The sequence below is a fragment of the Strix aluco genome, chromosome 23, assembly GCF_031877795.1.
Source record: "Strix aluco isolate bStrAlu1 chromosome 23, bStrAlu1.hap1, whole genome shotgun sequence".
In the NCBI taxonomy this organism is placed as follows: domain Eukaryota; kingdom Metazoa; phylum Chordata; class Aves; order Strigiformes; family Strigidae; genus Strix; species Strix aluco.
This window is the reverse complement of record NC_133953.1, coordinates 7,728,802-7,745,597: the sequence shown is the minus strand read 5'-3', so window position 1 is coordinate 7,745,597 and position 16,796 is coordinate 7,728,802. Positions and strand designations below refer to the sequence as shown.

Here is a 16,796-nt window from a genome sequence, read left to right as displayed (position 1 = left end):
ATTTATATAAAATAAACTTCATAATTTGTTCTCCGTGTATAAATAACTTGCCTCCAGCCAGGACCTATTTCCTCCTGGAGCTGGGGAGACAAACTCCTGCCTGTGTGAGGTGTTTGAGAGGGCGTGTAAGTCACACACCAGCCAAAAGTTGAGTGAACAGGCCTTTAATACGAGCTTTGACATACAAAATACTGTACAGTATAAAGACAGGACTAGAAAACTAGAGCTTCAAGTAAAAAAAAAAAAAGCTCAAGTTTCATGTTTTTAATTGAAAGTACAGAATACAAAAGCACTAGGTATGAAATTAGAGGAGGCTGCAGCTCCCTCGGGGAGCCCACGCTCCCCAGGCGCACACAACCTTGATAAAAAGACAATTACTACATTAAACCAGGCATCAGGCTCTGCCCCGGCCTCTGTTTGCTGCCTAAAGCGGCTCGGCTCGGCACGTGTGGGCAGCAGCTCGACAGCAGTGGGCTTCCCTCCTCCCTTGGGCTGGCCTTAAACCGCGCAGGCCTCCCTGAGAGCTGCCGGCTCGGGCTTAGGCCCGTCCTAGGGAGTCCTGCGCCGCGGCACAGGTGCTGGGCCCAGGCTGATGCTCAAGTGCTGCATCCTGCAGGAAAGTAAAACTCCTGAGAGGCTGCTGAGAGGGGCCAGAAAGGGGCGAAGCCTCACTCAGCTCAGGAGAGTCTTACCTTTTATCTCGGGGCGGGCAGCGGCGGAGCCGTTGAGGTGTTGTCCCTCCTTAGGCACACCTAGGAGAGAGCAGAGAGCAGCGGCCGGGTGGAAAGGTGGCCCCGAGGGGAGCCCCTGCGAGCGCTCGGTGCTGCCGTCAGGGCGCTGCCTCCGGCCCACGTGCGGCGGTTTTGCACGCGACAGGCCTTCCTGGCTGGGTTTGACACGTGCCAGCAAGGCTCTGGCTAGCAAACTCACTTCTTTGCCCCATTTTTTGTGATTTACGAGCGAGATCTCTCGGTTGTTAAAGCGTTTGCTCAAGCTGAGCAGCACAACGGTCAGTGAGACTGAAACGCCGTTTCGCTAGAAAGGGAATAACTGCAGCTGCATGTTAAAGATAACGTTTGGATGTGTGGGAAGCAGCAGAGCTGTTTAAACTATAAGAACATACCCCAAATTCAGCTACGCTGGTGATTTTTTTTGGAGAAAAAAAAAGCTTAAGGAATAATAAAGCATAAAGAGGGGCTATTAATGCTGCCTACGCTCCAAAGCGCACGGTGACAGTCAAGAACCACGTTGCGTGCGACAGGATCCCTGAGATGGTGGACGCACACAGCCGGCCACCCCGCACAGCCCGTGAGCCCCGTACCTGCTCGGCCCCGCGTGGCGATCTCGCTTGTCAGCCTCTCAAGGTACTCGGGCAAGTCTGTGTATTCGTCTCCGTAGGAAATCACTTTAATCCCTTTGTCCAGCATGTTCTCACGGAGCTTCTTGAACTCGTCCACGTCTCCCCTCCGTACAAGCATGAAGTGCTCCAGGTCTGACTTGTGCTTCACAGCCTCTAAAAACAGGGCCTGAAACGTGGTGTCATCAACAGTCCAACCACAGCCCAAGAACAGGAATGACTTATTTTCATACAGCTTCTGAATCTCTCGCTTTAAAAAAGGGAAAGACGTTCTTAGTCAAGGCAAGCTTTATCTTCACAAGGCACAAGAGACAGCATCTGCCTGATGAGGCTCTGCAGGAGTGCCAACGTTCAGTCATCCTCAACACAAGCGTGGTGAGGTGTTTTTGCAGCTTAGCGGGCTGGAGAATCCATCCCTCCTCTTCTATTTCACAAAAATTAAGGACTGTCCCACCACCCTGTGTGAAGCTCAGTCTCTAAACTCAGCCGAGCCTATGGCTCACGTTTTTTAAACTCAGTCTTTAAACTCAGCTGAGCCTACGGTTAATGTACGGGCTTGCCAGGGAAGTGGGAGATGCATAGACACAACGTGGGGGACCCCGCCGTACGCCCCGCGGAGAGAAGGCAGGGCTGCCTCACCATGACCTCCGTGTTGCGCAGCACGTTCTGGTAGCCGGCCGGGTGGAGCACTATGCCGCTGGGGTTGGTGTAAACGCCGTGGATGTGCAGGACACTAAGCTTCCTCTTCTCTTGCGCCCACTCCAGCACCTGCGCAAAACAAACCCCTCCAGAAATGTTAGCGAGCGCATCACCTGCGCTTCCTTCCACGGGGCTGTTAAAAAATACCATTTTGGGGAAGCAGTTCAAAGAGGCGGCTTCTTCCTCGTCTCCTCGAGAGGTCACGAGTCCATTGGCCTCTACATCACAGCCCACGGTGCTTGTTTGGGCCAACGCTTCAGCTGAACGGCGAATGCGATGGGAAGAGACTGAATCAATACAACGGACTTGGCAGAAAAAGGAGAAAAACTCTATAAATATTGTCAGTGTGTTTCTCAAGCCCACAAAGTTTTATTTCTTGGCCCCTCTAGGCTCTGGGAAGCTCTGAGGGAGCTCAACAGCTGACCTTCATTTCAGAAAGCCACTTCTGAGGCTCTCTGTTTACTCCTGCAGACCTTAGCTCATTTAAGCTTGCAATAATTAGACTGTTTATTTGTAACACTGTAAGTACTTCCAGCCATGTAGATTAAGAGGTCATGCAGGAAACGTGAAGCACAGAAATGAGTCAGAACGAAAAGAGACCAAGTACTGCACGGCACCTACACGCGGCGTGTGTTTAACAAGCAAACAGAAGGACAAGATGCTCCCCAGCAGTAAAACCCACGATGGGAAGATGAGGTGGGCAGGTGGTGAAGAGCTCAGGGTTTCACAGTCCGATTTTCTGCCTGACTGAAGAAGTGGGGCAAAAGGAGGGAAGCTTGCATGCAGCGAGCGGCTACAGAGACAAGAGCAGGGCAGAAGAAGCCGGAACACAGAGAGTGACCCAGCAGGAGCCATCCAGCCATTTCAGAAAAAGGACATGGAAGCCTCGAAGGCTACGGCCCCGAAAACGCTCTGTCACAAAAAGCACTTCGCAGCACGCTCTAAAAATAGAAAGGTCAGCTTTGTGTCTCGCATGGAGCTTCCCATGTTGGTTAGAAACGTCAACCCAAGCCTTATGTGGAAGCGAGGCTTGCGGTACTTCAGTGAGGCTAAGCCAGAATTTGAAGCCAGAAGGACAGAGATCAAAGAAATACCAGGCTTAAGGGCTCCTCCTGAGCAACGGACGTCAGCCAGCAAGCACAGCGTTTCAGAAACGAGCACTCGTCTTCATTCCTCTGCTCACTGCCCCAAATGGTCAGAGCCTGTGCTTGGAGGTTGTCTAACACCGTTTAGATTACCATGAACAGTACAATCCCCTTACGCAGGCGTGAGGGCACATCCCGCAGCCGCCACTGTCCTGCGTTGTCCCAGCTCAGCCCTGAGAAAAACAAAAAATCATCATCGTTTACCTTCTTTTCATCAGTCAGGTCGAGAGACTCCAGATGCTTCCCCTGGTGTGCTGCGTACAGTTCCAGCAGGTTATCAAAGTTTGTGGTTAACACAAGTGCCCCGTTTTCCATTAAGTGAAGCACAGACTGAAGCAGCTGCTTCCCAGAATCTTCCATTTTAGATTCCAGGTCATCAAACACCTCGTATAAACAGTCTTTGAAAAATGTTGAGCGAACGTTGCTTGTGCGCTGAGAAGGGGAGACAGATTAAGATCAGAGCCGGGCTTCTTTTAATGCTTCGTGTCAAACGACTCGATGAGAAACTACCCACAGGCTTCTCCAAGACCTCTGCAAAGCTCTTAGGGCCTTGCAAGACAAACACAGAGCTTACTGTCCTCCCCACCCCAGCATACCCCGAGTGAAATGCCCAAAAGCTGGTGTTTACGGCAGAATTATGCCTCAGGAACCCAGCACAGTAACTGCACTCGGGGTTCCTCCTGGAAAGAGGAATCGTTGGGAGATGGGGGCATCCTGGAGAACCAATTTAGCTACTTCCAAACGCCAAACCCTACGCTCAGGGTGGGGTCCCGAATATTTCCATGCAGTGCTACAAGCAGAATCCCAGAGTCATTCAGGTTGGAAAAGACCCTCGAGTCCAACCCTCAGCCCGACTCTACAAAGTTCTCCCCTACCCCACATCCCCCCACAGCTCATCCAAACGGCCCTTAAACACACCCAGGGATGGGGACTCCACCCCCTCCCTGGGCAGCCTATTCCACTCTCTGACCACTCTTTCTGGGAAACATTTTTCCCTCATGTCCAGTCTGAACCTCCCCTGTTGCAGTTTAAAGCCGTTCCCTCTTGTTCTGTCACTAATCCCCTGTGAGAAGAGACCAGCACCAACCTCTCCACAACGTCCTTTCAGGGAGCTGTAGAGAGTGATGAGGTCTCCCCTCCCCTTCTCCTCCTCACACTGAACAGTCCCAGCTCCTTCCATCGCTCCTCACAGGATTTATTCTCCAGGCCCTTCCCCAGCTCGTTGCCCTCCTCTGCCCTCGCTCCAGCCCCTCGAGATCTCTCTCGGATTGAGGTGCCCAAAACTGGACACAACACTCCAGGTGTGGCCTCACCAGTGCAGAGCACAGGGGGACTGTCACCTCCCTGCTTCTGCTGGTCACACTATTTCTGATACAAGCCAGGATGCTGTTGGCTTAGCAGACTCACCGGAGACAGCTTCTGGATAAGGTCGTGGGCAAGGTGAACCAAGTTCTTGTCTTCATGAAGACACTTTTGAAACCGTTTGCTCTCTTCATCTTCCAGGAGATCAAAGTCAATAGCAGCATCCAGGAGGGCCTGGATTAACCCCTTCCACGACTTCAGCGCTGGGACCTGGGGAGCAACTGCTGCGCTGATTCCTGTCCCGATCACCAGAACAAGTTCCTGAGGCTTCTTGGTTTTGAGGCTTGGCAACAGCTTCCTGCAAGAGCAGAAAGTAGCACAGCTGGTACCGTCGTAGATGGAAGGATGTCTCGGGCCGTGGAACATGCAGACGGAGGACAAGGGAGGTACCCTCTGCCTAAATTTTGAGTCAACGTGTCCATTAGGGTCCTCTGATAAACAGAGGACGAGCGGAGCAGCTCAGCACCCCTTAAAGACAGCGCGCAGCTCCACGGAGCAACATCACAAATGACCACAATTACAACATACGTAATTACAACGCATTCCGCAATCGAGTCTGTTACCGAGACGGTTACTGGGGAAGTCAATGCCGCCCAGGAATACTTCTGAAGCAAAACTAATTAAATTAAAGTTTGGAATAAGGGAGGTCTTGTTAATAATAGTTAACTGGAAGCTAGCAGAAAGGCTGGAGACAGTGGAGATGGTGCGGTGAGCCATACGGAATGTGTTATCACTGGCTGCAGAGACATACACACTCTATACATCCCGAGACCACGCGTCAGACCCCCGCGCAGGGACTAAACACAACCGTGACTGCTCCTGGTTTAACTAAGGTGCCAACCAAGGGCCTGAAGGCAGCAGCCCCGTGTAGCCCAGCACAAAAGGAGGGAAGCGGAGGCTTCCTCCCAGCTCTGCCCTGGAGACGACCTTCCCACCTGCCGGCCCCTCTTTGCGGAGAAGCCCCCTCAGCGGGACGTTGTACCAGAAATTGTACCGCCTGCAGCGTGAGCGGGATGCTCGAGGCCAACCTTTTGGAAGCCCAGATGATACAAAAGAGTCTCAGGGAAGAGCTGCGTGGCTATATTCTCCGTCCTCCTCCTCCCCTCTTACTTATCTCCTAGCTTTCTACCCGCACAGTTCTTTTAAATTTGATGTTTATTATTTATTAAGTAGATGGGTTTCTCCTCATCATGCCTTGCCTGGTGACAAGCTGCTTTTCTGAAGCAGGAGACCAGCTGCGGCTTCCCAGAGGATGGAAGCAGTCACCCGGGGAGGCAGCTCATTCGGAAGGAATGTTTTTTATCTGCAAACACGTGATATTTTGCGAGAAGGGGAAAGGAAACCGATACCACACAGATGGAGCTTCGCCTTCCCTCTATTACTGCCTACGAAAACAGATGAGTTAACCCTTTTCTTGAGGAGGTCTTCACCGTTAGTGGCGATAAACACGTTTTAATTTTGGGACCGCAAACCTCACCCACAAAGAATAAATTAGTATTCATGCTAATGAGCTAGTATAAAAACACAACCAGCAACCTAGGGACTGAAATCCAAAATAATAACAAATACGTAAGTCTTAACATCCTGTGCGACATCTCTGAAAGAGGCATTCTGTTCCCACGCTGATAAATGCGCTTTTTTCTACCCTGATATCCTAGAGCAAGGAGAAAATAACCTCCCAGCCTCTTTTCTGCTCATCCCACAGTCACTGGGTCAACCTTGAGACCACAGTTCCCTCACAGAAACTATTCTCCAGCCCTCCATAACTCTTAAATAAATCAGATTAGTGGAAGACAGCTCCCTAGATGAATTAGCTGCTCGTTTGCAGACGGCGATGCCTTAATTTCTGAGCCCGTGCTGTCGCAGCAGCCACAGTCCCAACCCTGGATGGACACAAGGGTGGGTATGCCCCAAGGTAGCATCACGCTCACGTCCCTGCTTGGAGAACTGCAAGACAACCTACTTATTAGTATGGGGAGCCTCCAGAGTGGAATTATTTTGCCTTTACAGGCAGCAAAATCACACGGATTTGAGTAATTGCCTGTCCTCCTAGGAACGGCTGTCCAACTCAAGCGAAGGAGCACGCCAACCGCACCTGATGGACCCTACATGTGGACAGGACCTAAGCTAAAACCGTGGAGACAGCACAGTAAAAACCAGCTTTCCGTGCAACCTGGCTTAGGGGTTAAAAAAAACCAGCAGCAAAGTACAGTCTTAAGGCCTTTGTTCCATGCACGGCAGGAAAACACGGCTAGAGACCCCGCGCTTTTCTTGGATCAGCAACTGAAACGACTGCAGGGGCTTGGCGCCGAGTGTCGTGCTCTTTAAAGAACAATGCAAGGTTACAGAAAAAGCTCTTATTAGAAGACATTCACTGGAGTATAATTAAATTTACCTGGGCTTTTTTGCAGGTGGTATTCCATCTTCCAACAATGTTTCTTTACCCAGGCTCACGGTAGAAGCCATCCAGTTTCTATAGTAGACAAATCACCACAAGCAAAGTCACTACATGTACGCAATACGACGTGGAACAGACCACAGGCTTTTGTCGAGGCAGCTTTTCACAGGCAGATAAATACTGGGGTTTGTTATCTTTATGAGATCACCTTCGGGCTGAGAATTGCACTTTTTTGTTTCTGTACTTTGCCCCGCGGCTCTCATCCACCTCCTTAACTTCCTTTACAACAAAGCTTAATAAAATCGTAGGGCTGTTTTGTAAAACCAGGTTGCGGTTGCCACTGGCAGACCACTGCTTGCCAGTCCCTTCGTTTCCCCTCGGCCGTTCATCTTTGCCCGAGAGCCCATTATCTGGGAGCTCCCCGCTTCCAAGGCGATGCCCGTTAGCAAACCCGCTGCTTGGGAAACAGCGGGAGGGAAGAAAGACAAAAAGATTTTTGTTCTACAAAAAGCCACCGAGAGCATTTAATTCTCTGGTGATGACAGAAGGGTTATCCAGCCCGCCATACGTCTACAGGCAGGGGGATATGACCTTAAAGCCCGTGGAAATGAAGTTTTATGTCTGCAAACTCTTTCAACAGCCTGTGATATAGAATACAAAAGGTCTGCCAGCACACTGTCCTCTCCCCCTCTCTGCTTCTCCAAAATCAGACTATTAAAAGGGAAAGAAAGCAGACAGAACTGCTCACCCTTATCCATTTTTTTCTTGCCAATTGTAATGAAGAGTCCAGCAAAAATTCTGGCAGGCTTTTGCCAAAAGGAAACACTGGCCCAAAATCACAGTTTTTTCACAGGTTTCACAGCCTCAGTGAGCTCTGAGCGTTTGTTTTACAAATGAGATGCCTGCGACTGCTTCACTGCAGCAAAGCAGCAGCACTGACAGGGGATCCACAGGACGACTCTTTGCAGGTGTGAAACCTCGGCTGTGCTACAAACGTTGTCAGGGATCATTTATTGTCCCAATAATCTAGATAACCATCATCCTTCCCCATGCTGGGGGATGAAAACAGGGCACACCGACTCTCACAGATGCTCAGATACAGTAGGTTTGCCAGTCTTTTGTTTCTGACCTCTCCTGAAAACTTTAGAACTATCATTAAAACAGTAACATATTATTATAACACTAATATAATAATATTGTAACACCTCAGAGAGCTGGTCTTCACAACCTGCCTCCTGAAACACCACTTAGCATATGCTCCCCACTACCTCAAATAATCAGATTTATTTTACTGTAGAGCCCCGACTTCAGACAAAAGTTTCAAATGCGTTTAGGAAGCGAGGAACCAGGCTCCAGCCGACTGCTTGCACCTCCCGGTTCTACACCCTCGGTGCAAGGCTGAGCCTCCTCCACTGCACACCCGCTGGGACGTTGTACCCCGCGTTTGTCCAACCCTCCGTCCAGCATTTCGAAGCTGTTCTGACAACAAACCTCCGGGGCTTCATGCCCCCCCCCCCCCCCGAACGCCTGCAACTGTCAGGCCACAGGGTGAAATGTTCTGGGGAGTTAAACCAGCAGAAAAAACACCCACTCCGAAGTGGTGACTCTCGGGGAGGCAGGAGGACCTGCCGGACACATGATCAGTCAGGCGGTAACATCAGACTCGCCTTTAGGGAATACAGCCAAGCACAGTCAGGATGGAAAACATCAAGGGGAAAAAAAAATCCCCCTTTTTTTTCCTTTCCAGTAGGGTAAGATCTCTCATTTCAGATTAGCTGATTCTTCTGGAAGAGCAGGCTGCTTCCACAAAGCCAGCCAAATCTTAATTAACGGTGCAAAGGCACTCCAGGCGAGCTAGGGACTAAAGCACGCAGCCTTCGTTAACTGGAATATCCAAGAGGGAAGTTTGTGTAAAGCAACACACTGAGCTCCCGCTGCTGCCAGGTCTGCCCTCAACTCCTCCGAGGCAGCACACCTAACAGCCGAAGGTAAAACTTTTCCCACTTTCTCCACCAGCTTCGTTTACAGATCTAATTTAAGTTTATATTAGCTTTAGGTTGCAAATTACTTGCTACGTCTCAAATATCAAGCCTGTTTATAAACTCCTACTTAGGCCTTCCCCTGTTTAGCTTGTTCACTTGCCTGAGCGCTGCTCCTGTTTTCCTCATCCTACACTTTCGTGTTACTTTAAACAGCAGAAATGGAGACATCAATTCGATTTTTAGGTGACTTTAAACCGTTTCAAAAGTCATTCTGAACTTAGGAAAAAGCACCTTTTATAATTATCATTACCAAAAGACGGTTGTCTAGTATCACAAACTTCAATCTTCATTTCTATTTAATGCAGGTAGCCAAAAAGGAACAAACTCAATGTCTGGGCTTTGCCTGTCTCCAAAAAAATTCTTATTTCTCTTAAGAACAAGTCTCAGAGATTCAGTCAAGAAACATAAACCTCCAGATTTTAGGCCTGGGGAGAAGCTCTGCTCTCCAGGGGGACAGATCACGCCGGCACAGTCAAGGTCACCAAAATTAAATAGCATTACCTCAAAGCGTGGCACCAGCGCCGCAGGGAAAAAACCACCAAGGGGACCCTGGCCATGCCGCCGCCGCAGGTGCCATGAAGGAGAGGGAACAACGGGCACTTACAAGATAAGAAGCGTCTCTCCCGTCTTCCTCCTCGAGCTGTCGGGAACTTTCCAGCTATTTAGACTACAAGGAGTCAGAGAGAGCGTAAACATCAAACTCCGCAGGTTTCTGGCTCGGCCGCCCTGTTCTCCTGTCACAGTGTGGTCTCTCATCACCTTTATTATTGGCACTACGCTCCCTGCATAGGTTTGCAGTGTTCTCCTTTCCCCTCCACACTGAAGAAATCACTTAATTTATCCTAAAGCCTTTGAGGTAGAGATTTCAGCAAGGGACTATTGCCTTTAAACGATGCCCAAGTTGCCAACGCTGAATAAACCTAATCACGCAATTCCGTATGTAATACAGACACATCCAGCTGCAAAAACACCCAAAATACAAAGATGTATCCCAGTTAAAACCAAACACCTAAACAAAGCATATGTCAAAGCAACGCTGACGCTCACACACTGAGTATATTTACAAAAACCTTGCCGTAACGCTGCGAAACACGACTACGCCGCTCAGTCAACATCAGACCCCGACCTGCAGAACCACCGCGGGAAATTAATGAGACATTTTCTCCACCAACTCATCCCCAAAGGAGATGGGGAAGTCACTGCGGACGCTCTCTGGCTGTCTCCCAGCTCAGCAGCTAATGCACAAGTAAAGCTACACCTGCACGCTAGACCTGAACGCAAAATTTAAGCAAAGTAAAAACCACATGTGTCCAGCTCAGTGCTGAAAGAGGGGCTCCTCTGGCACAGCCCCCTCAAATTATATAAAGCAAGCACAAATTCATTGCTCATCAATTATTTTTAGCTTCTTTGAGTGCTGGGAAGAACTACCACCAGTGAGGGCGTAATTCAGATCTCCTTTTTAAAATTAAGTGGCTTTAAGATGTTGGGTAAGACAAAACGTCACGTTATAGTTTAAAACCTGCCACGTTTCAGATAGAAGAATCTGAAAGGATATTAATGAGTCATCCCTGGCCGATTCCCAAGCTGTGTCCCTCCACGTGGGAGTCAAAATTGGAGCAGGCCCGCACAGCTTGTCAAAACCATCCTAGAAAGGGACAGGCCTCAGCAATAACAGGGATTGGCAGCGCCAGGAAAACACACCCTGCTTCTGTTTGCGCCGCCGTTACGAACACAAGATTCAGCCTGCTCAGATGCGAGTTAAAATATAGCAGAGGTTTTTATTTAACACTGTGGTTCTCCACGTGCTTCAGGCTCCCACCCGCTTCATGAGAAATGAGAGGGAGTGACAAGCAAAGCCTGGAAGAGGTCTGTATCCCAACAAACTCACACAGGAGCCGGGCCAATGCATTCAGACGTAGGCTTGCTTCGGCCTGCTTGATTTAAGCCCCAGAACACGAGGCTGCGGGAGAGCCCTCAAGCAGGTATTTCTGCATGCAAGGTTGGCTTTCTGAGAGCATTTCTGGAAAGCAAAGCGGGCCGGACATGCTGCTGGGGGAGGGGCGGTTTCACACCTTCAGGGATGCCCGGCGCCTGGAGGCCTTACCTTTCCTCTCCGCTGCGCCCCCTCCTCGCCCCCTCTCACACTAAACCTGAGGGAAAAGCAAGAACACAGTATTTCAGCGGGCAGGGAGGAGGCCGAGGCTCCTTCTCGGGGGGGGGGACGTCCAAGAAAATGGCTTTTAGACAGAGCGTCGGCGCGGCGGGTGTCACAGACCGGCGCCGCTGAGGTGAGCCTGGGCCCCAGCACCTCCCGCCGCCATAAGGCGGTCACTCCCCGGAGCAGCCCCGCAGCCCCCTCCGGGCTGTGGGGGGGGACGAATGGACCTGCCGCTTCCCACCGCCACGGCGGCCCTCGGGGCTCTCCTCATGGCGGCTGCCTCCCCACAGCGCGCGCGCGACCCCGGCCCGCCGTCGCCAGGGCAACGACCCCCCGTCCTTCCCGCGCTCCCGCGCCCCGCACGCACCTGGCGCCGCGCGCCCGGCCCCATGAGGAGACGCCCGGCCGCCGCTCCCCGCGCAGGCGCCTCGCGCCCCGCCCCGCCCCCTTGGCGGGGCGACCGGCAGGGATTGGCCCGCCCCCTTCCGATCCCCCCTCCCATTGGCTGGTTAGCGGAAGAGGCGGGACGATCGCAGTCTTGCCGGGCGCCCGCGCGATAATTCACCGCTGTTCTCGCGATACTTTGAGGAGTATAAAAGGTGGCGGGCGCATGCGCTTGCCAGTCGTGGCTTGTGTGCGGTTGGGGAGGTCTGCGCGGCTTGGGCCTGTCGGGTTGCGGTGTGAGAGTCTGGGGTGTTGGTGCCATCTGTTCGCGGGCGCTGTTGTAGGCCTGTGGGTGTTACCGGGCTCTGTATCAGGGGATTTTTCTTCCGCGAGCTGCCTCTCCGCTGGGGTTCGTGTCTGTGTGGCAGCGTCTCCAGCCCTGTGAGGTAGTAAGAGCAGTGCTGGGCCCTGGCTGGCTGCCGTAGTGCTTTCCGTGTAAAGGAGTGTGCGTATATTTAGAGCTTTTCAGGAAGAGTAGCTGTTCTCTGGCTTTTGGGGTAGCTGCGTATTGTTTTGTATTAGCACCATAAGTGAAGTGTGTTGGTGATGGGTGTATTCAGAGGCAGAAGTAGCCTTGTTTTCTCACCTGAGCACCTTTCTGGGGCTGGCTTTGACCCTGCCTTGTGCTCGGCCTCTCCTCCAACAATTTCCTAATACTTTCTGCAGACAATCGAGTAAGCGACAGGCTTCCCTGCGATGACCGGCCCGGTGACACCGTAGCCAAAATGTGTTTGTGCTGCCGGAGGATTTCAACGTGGTGCTGCTGCTGGTGGGTCAAGGCATGTTGTGAATCAAGCTGTGCTTTCTTAATTACTCTGCTCCCTTTAATAATGATTATATTATAGCTAAGGTGCAGGCTGATCCAGTGGGGTGTTGCCCCTCAGGGACTCGGGTTTGTGGGGCTGTTTTCACCCTCTTAGGGCACGGTCCAGCAGCTCTGGGGTTTCCAGGTGGGGCTGACTCACATAAGTGGGTGACTCACCCTCCTTTGGGGCACATCTTTGGGTGGGGAGTTGATTTTTTTTTTTTGGGGTGGTGACAGCAGCGAAGTCACTGGTTTTCAGGGTGGGAGAGGGGAAGGGATTAATGTGAGGCGATTGAGCGAAAGGGGTCAAAGCACAGGAGAAGTGGTGCCTGACTCACAGCTGGCAGCTGCCTGGGGGTCCTTGTGGGGCTCAGTGCTGCTCGGCTTTGGGCTTCTTGCTTTGTGATTTGGCCACAGAGGGGCTGCCCGGTGGCTACTGCTCAGTGCCTGGAGGAGAGGAAGGCAGCTGGGGTGGCGGCTGGGTGCGGAAGGAGCTCAGGCCAGGAGTGCTGGTGAAGGCAGGATCAACCCCTCTGGCTGGGCTGGCCTCTGTCTTCTCCAGCCCCCCAACCCTTCTGCCAGGTCTTTCTGGCTCCCCCTCTGTCCCCCACCCCAAAAATGCTGCCTCACCCCTGGTAGACCTTGTCCAGCCCCCGCCAGAAGGTGTGGATCGACAGGATCGAATTTGTGGATCGAATTTGAGGTAGGGGCTGAGGATGGTGGTGCTGGGGCTCAGTGAAGTGGGCTCCATCTTGGGCTTCTTGAAGCTGCAGGCAAGACTTGGATGAGGGGGACACATATTTTGGGATGTGGGGAGGCAAAGCAGCCCTGAAATTAGGGTGATGGGTGCCAAACACTCACTGTCCTCTCCATGACCACGCTGAGCCCAGCTCCTCCAAGGTGGGGGCCCTGCAGCCTGGGGCGCCATGCATGGTGGGGGTGTGATGGCCATCACTCCGCTCCACGGTGAACAGTGAGGGAGACGCTGACCCAGCTTTGTGCTCTACCCCCCAAGTCCACCCCGTCCTTACTCTGGAGGTGCTCCCGTGTGAGCGCCAGGGCTGGCTTCTCCAGGGGTCTGAGGGATGCCGGGAGGCTCCGCAGGCGCTTGTAGGTCGGGGGGCTTTGCCAATGTTCAGGGTGAGGACTCTGGGGTGGGAGAGGGAGGGGCATGCTTGGCACCGGAGCTGGATCCCCCGTACCCCGAGGGATGGCGCCAGGCACCGCCCTCTTGGTGTCGTAGGGGGTGTGGGACCCCCCACCCGAGGGAGGGAAACAGGTCTGGGCTTGCTGGTGAGGGCTGGGCATGGTGACGCCCGGCTGGCGACGGTGTCTGGCCAGTGGCGGATGTGGGAGGGAGGCCCCCGGGAGGGCTGGCTTCCCAGGCCCGCAGGTTCACGGCTGACTTCCCCTGCCTGCGCTTCCGCATGCCCACGCGGAGCCCGGACCTGCCGGCAACCGGGGGGGGCCTCAGGGGGATCAGGCAGCGGAGGGACAGGGCAGCTTCTCTGCTCTGTCCCTGCAGAAGCTGGTGGGTGCCCCTGTCCTTCCCTCCACCCTAGGGCTGCTCTGTTGGGAACTGCTCACAGATGGGGAAGCTGTAAGGATGAATCAGCCTTGTCATTCTCTGTGGATCCCATTAGGCTCCAGAGTGAACATGGTGTATCCTATCTTTCCTTTACCACCTAGGTGATCCTGGAAGATCTTCCTCCGTGCCGAACCCAGGGGGGCTGATGCTTTCCCTGCTCTGGTGTCTGACTCCTGCATCCCAGGTAGGTGTCTCCCAAATTTCCCCCCACCCTTCACCGTCCCTGCTTGTTGTTCAAGCCACGCTCAAGCTTTTTGCTATTGCTAAGCAGTGGCTCGCTTGGGCACTGTGGTTTCCGTGGGTGCGCCGGGGTTTTGCCGACGTTTGCCGCGGTCCTGTGCCATTTTCAGAGTAGGGCAAAGGCTTCAGCGTGGCTTTATTTCGGAAGGGGTGATGCAAGCAGTGGAAAACAGCAGTCACATGCGCTCCTGGGGCTTGTTTCCCCTGTTGCCGCTCCTGGGTACCCTCAGGGAGGGTCCAGGCACCCCAAACTGTGCCGGGAGCCCAATGCCAGGGTGGGCATCACCCAATCCATCTTTAATTTGCACAGCAGCCGGTCGATCTCCGGTGATCCCTGCTGATCCCCGCTTCTCCTGTCCGCAGGATCCTTTCCCCGCCGCTGGGAATGAGGGTCTCTCCTGCCCATCGGCTCTCGGCCTCGCTCGCTGCAGGTGTTGGCGGACAGAAAAGGTAGGCAGGAGGGCTGCTTGAGCTGCAGCTTCCAGCCCTGCTTGAGGTCAAAACTCTCCTTTCTGGCAAATTTTGGCAAGGCAGATGTGGAAAACACTGCTGGGGGTGATTTTTGGGGCTGCAGGTGAGCACCCCAGAGCTGTGTGTCCCTGGAATAAACCCCACTGAGCTCCTGGGGCTGGACCTACTGCAGGGCTGGTTCCTGCTTGCCTAATTTCTTTTTTTATCCCTTTTTTTATGCTGACAGGAGAGCTTTCACACTGGCGATCAGAGGCTGAGCAGCGCGCTGCCCGCTATGGCCGGTGAGTGCAGGTTTGGTCAGTGCCGGGCAGGATAAAGCCTCTGGCTCTGTCCCCTCCTTCACTGGCATCCCCTCCCCACTGAAACACACCCACAAACTGCTAGCCATGATGCGGTAGCCAAGGTTTTAGGGTCTGGAGTGGTTTTTGGGGGGGCAGGGTGATGTCCTGCCCAGCTCATCTCCATCTCTGTCCTGCTGTGAGCTGGTGATGCTGCACAAGCCCCTTGGGAAGCCTGGGGTGGGGTGCTGAGCCCCCCAAACCTCACCGTGGTCTCTCTGACTCCCTAGGCTGGTTTAGGCGGCTCCTACACAAGCCCAAGCACAGCTCGGCGGAGAGCAGCCTCAACGCTGGCCGCTCTGCTTCATCCTCGCCTTCATCTTCCTCATCCTCTGCCATGAGCTCCAACTCCTCTTCCGAGACGAGCCTGGCCAGGTCCGTTCGCCTGTCACCGGTCTCATTGTCGGTCATTAATGCCTCGGGCAGCGCCCGGTGGGCCAAGAGCTACGACGTCTGCATCTGCCACAGCGAGGCCGACCTGGAGCTGGTGGAGGAGCTGGTGTCCTACCTGGAGGGTCAACCCGAAAGCTTCCGTTGCTTCCTCCAACTGCGGGACGCGACGCCGGGAAGCGCGGTGGTGACGGAACTGTGCGACGCCGTGCAGAACAGCCACTGCTGGGTCATGCTCATCACCCCCGGCTTCCTCCGGGATCCTTGGTGCAAGTACCAGATGCATCAAGCATTGGCTGAAGCTCCCATGACCAACGGACGCACCATCCCGGTGTTGAAGGATGTGGATCGGAAGGATTATCCCAAGGAGCTGCGAAACCTCTACTACATCTACATGGCGCTGAAGGAGAACAGCTTCCGGCAGATCAGAGACACCATCATGCGCTGTGAGTGTGCTGTGGGTACCACGGGAAGGGGCTGGACTCTAGATTTATTTAAATAAAGAAGTGTTTCTTTGCAGAAGGGGTTGTTGGGTGTTGGAATGGGCTGCCCAGGGCAGGGGGGGAGTCCCCATCCCTGGAGGAGTTGAAGAGTCGGGTTGAGCCAGCGCTGAGGGATCTGGTGGAGTTGGGAACAGTCAGTGTGAGGTTCATGGTTGGACTGGAGGAGCTTCAAGGTCTTTTCCAACCGAGATGATTCTGGGATTCTGTGAAATAATTGTTTTTTTAGATGAATTGGTTGCTAATGGGTCTCCTCTGCTGCCTCTGCAGACCTCCAGGAGCTGTGCCGGAGCTCCACGAGCTGGACTGAGTAGTGCCAGGAGCAGGATGAGGTGTCTCTGTGGGCGTTCTGGTGCTGCCACCACCAGATCTGGATGCGGCCATATCCCCATGGACCTTGGGGGCGAAGCTGAGCTGCTCGAGCCAGACCTGGGAGCTGGAGGCGGCTGGGGGGAAAGTCCTCACACCCATGGGGGTCCCGGCGACGTTACCACCAATGGTGGCCAAAATCCCCTCGGTGGGGTTGGGGGTGTCCTCCAGCGGGTCCCCATGGCTCATCACAAACACTAAACCCTGGTGTCAGGTGGGTCTGGGGGGGTCTTCGAAGCTTCTTATGGTGGGGTGTGTGTGTCCCCCTCCCTGGGGCCTCAGACCCCTCTGGACCCCCAGGAAGCTGACATGGTGCCTTGCCCTGTGGTGTTGGACTTCAGGCAGGAGGAGGAGGGGCAGGTGCCGGCTGAGGCTTTGCACGAGTTTGTTGGGACTATGAAAATGCGGAAGTTTTACATTTCGGTTTTGGTTTCTCTTTTAATTCCCTGGCTTGTGGGTTTCTGTGTCATCAGGAAGGAGCCCCGGGGAT

General features: G+C 53.4%; 3 protein-coding genes across 27 annotated transcripts in view; 2 read left to right on the top strand and 1 right to left on the bottom strand.

Annotated features, from left to right (window-relative positions):
- Positions 1-148: 148 nt before the first annotated feature.
- On the bottom strand, positions 149-11,595 carry FAM118B (family with sequence similarity 118 member B). 4 transcript variants are annotated; one of them, XM_074848755.1, is made up of 9 exons: positions 11,529-11,595; positions 11,108-11,153; positions 6,959-7,036; positions 4,609-4,861; positions 3,406-3,633; positions 1,997-2,125; positions 1,322-1,607; positions 693-752; positions 149-610 (listed from the first exon to the last, which is right to left on the bottom strand). In XM_074848755.1, exons 3-9 carry the CDS (start codon positions 7,027-7,029, stop codon positions 597-599), a joined length of 1,041 nt encoding a protein of 346 aa, XP_074704856.1. In that variant the 5' UTR covers positions 7,030-7,036; positions 11,108-11,153; positions 11,529-11,595; the 3' UTR covers positions 149-596. The 4 variants fall into 4 exon arrangements, with proteins under 4 accessions (XP_074704856.1, XP_074704854.1, XP_074704855.1 ...); XM_074848753.1 differs by having other exon boundaries at positions 9,608-11,153; positions 11,529-11,580; XM_074848754.1 differs by having other exon boundaries at positions 1,322-1,526; positions 9,608-11,153; positions 11,529-11,580.
- On the top strand, positions 10,898-16,728 carry TIRAP (TIR domain containing adaptor protein). 22 transcript variants are annotated; one of them, XM_074848774.1, is made up of 8 exons: positions 10,898-10,985; positions 12,272-12,374; positions 12,993-13,113; positions 14,100-14,182; positions 14,602-14,688; positions 14,936-14,990; positions 15,278-15,883; positions 16,208-16,728. In XM_074848774.1, exons 4-8 carry the CDS (start codon positions 14,144-14,146, stop codon positions 16,249-16,251), a joined length of 831 nt encoding a protein of 276 aa, XP_074704875.1. In that variant the 5' UTR covers positions 10,898-10,985; positions 12,272-12,374; positions 12,993-13,113; positions 14,100-14,143; the 3' UTR covers positions 16,252-16,728. The 22 variants fall into 22 exon arrangements, with proteins under 22 accessions (XP_074704875.1, XP_074704874.1, XP_074704877.1 ...); XM_074848773.1 differs by lacking the exon at positions 10,898-10,985 and adding an exon at positions 11,786-11,809; XM_074848772.1 differs by lacking the exon at positions 10,898-10,985 and adding an exon at positions 11,792-11,841.
- Positions 16,397-16,796, top strand: part of DCPS (decapping enzyme, scavenger) — a 21,591-nt gene continuing 21,191 nt past the window's right edge. The window contains exon 1 of the mRNA XM_074848759.1: positions 16,397-16,520. Coding sequence (XP_074704860.1) covers positions 16,407-16,520 — 114 coding nt within the window. The 5' untranslated portion in view covers positions 16,397-16,406. The remainder of the gene's footprint in view (positions 16,521-16,796) is intronic.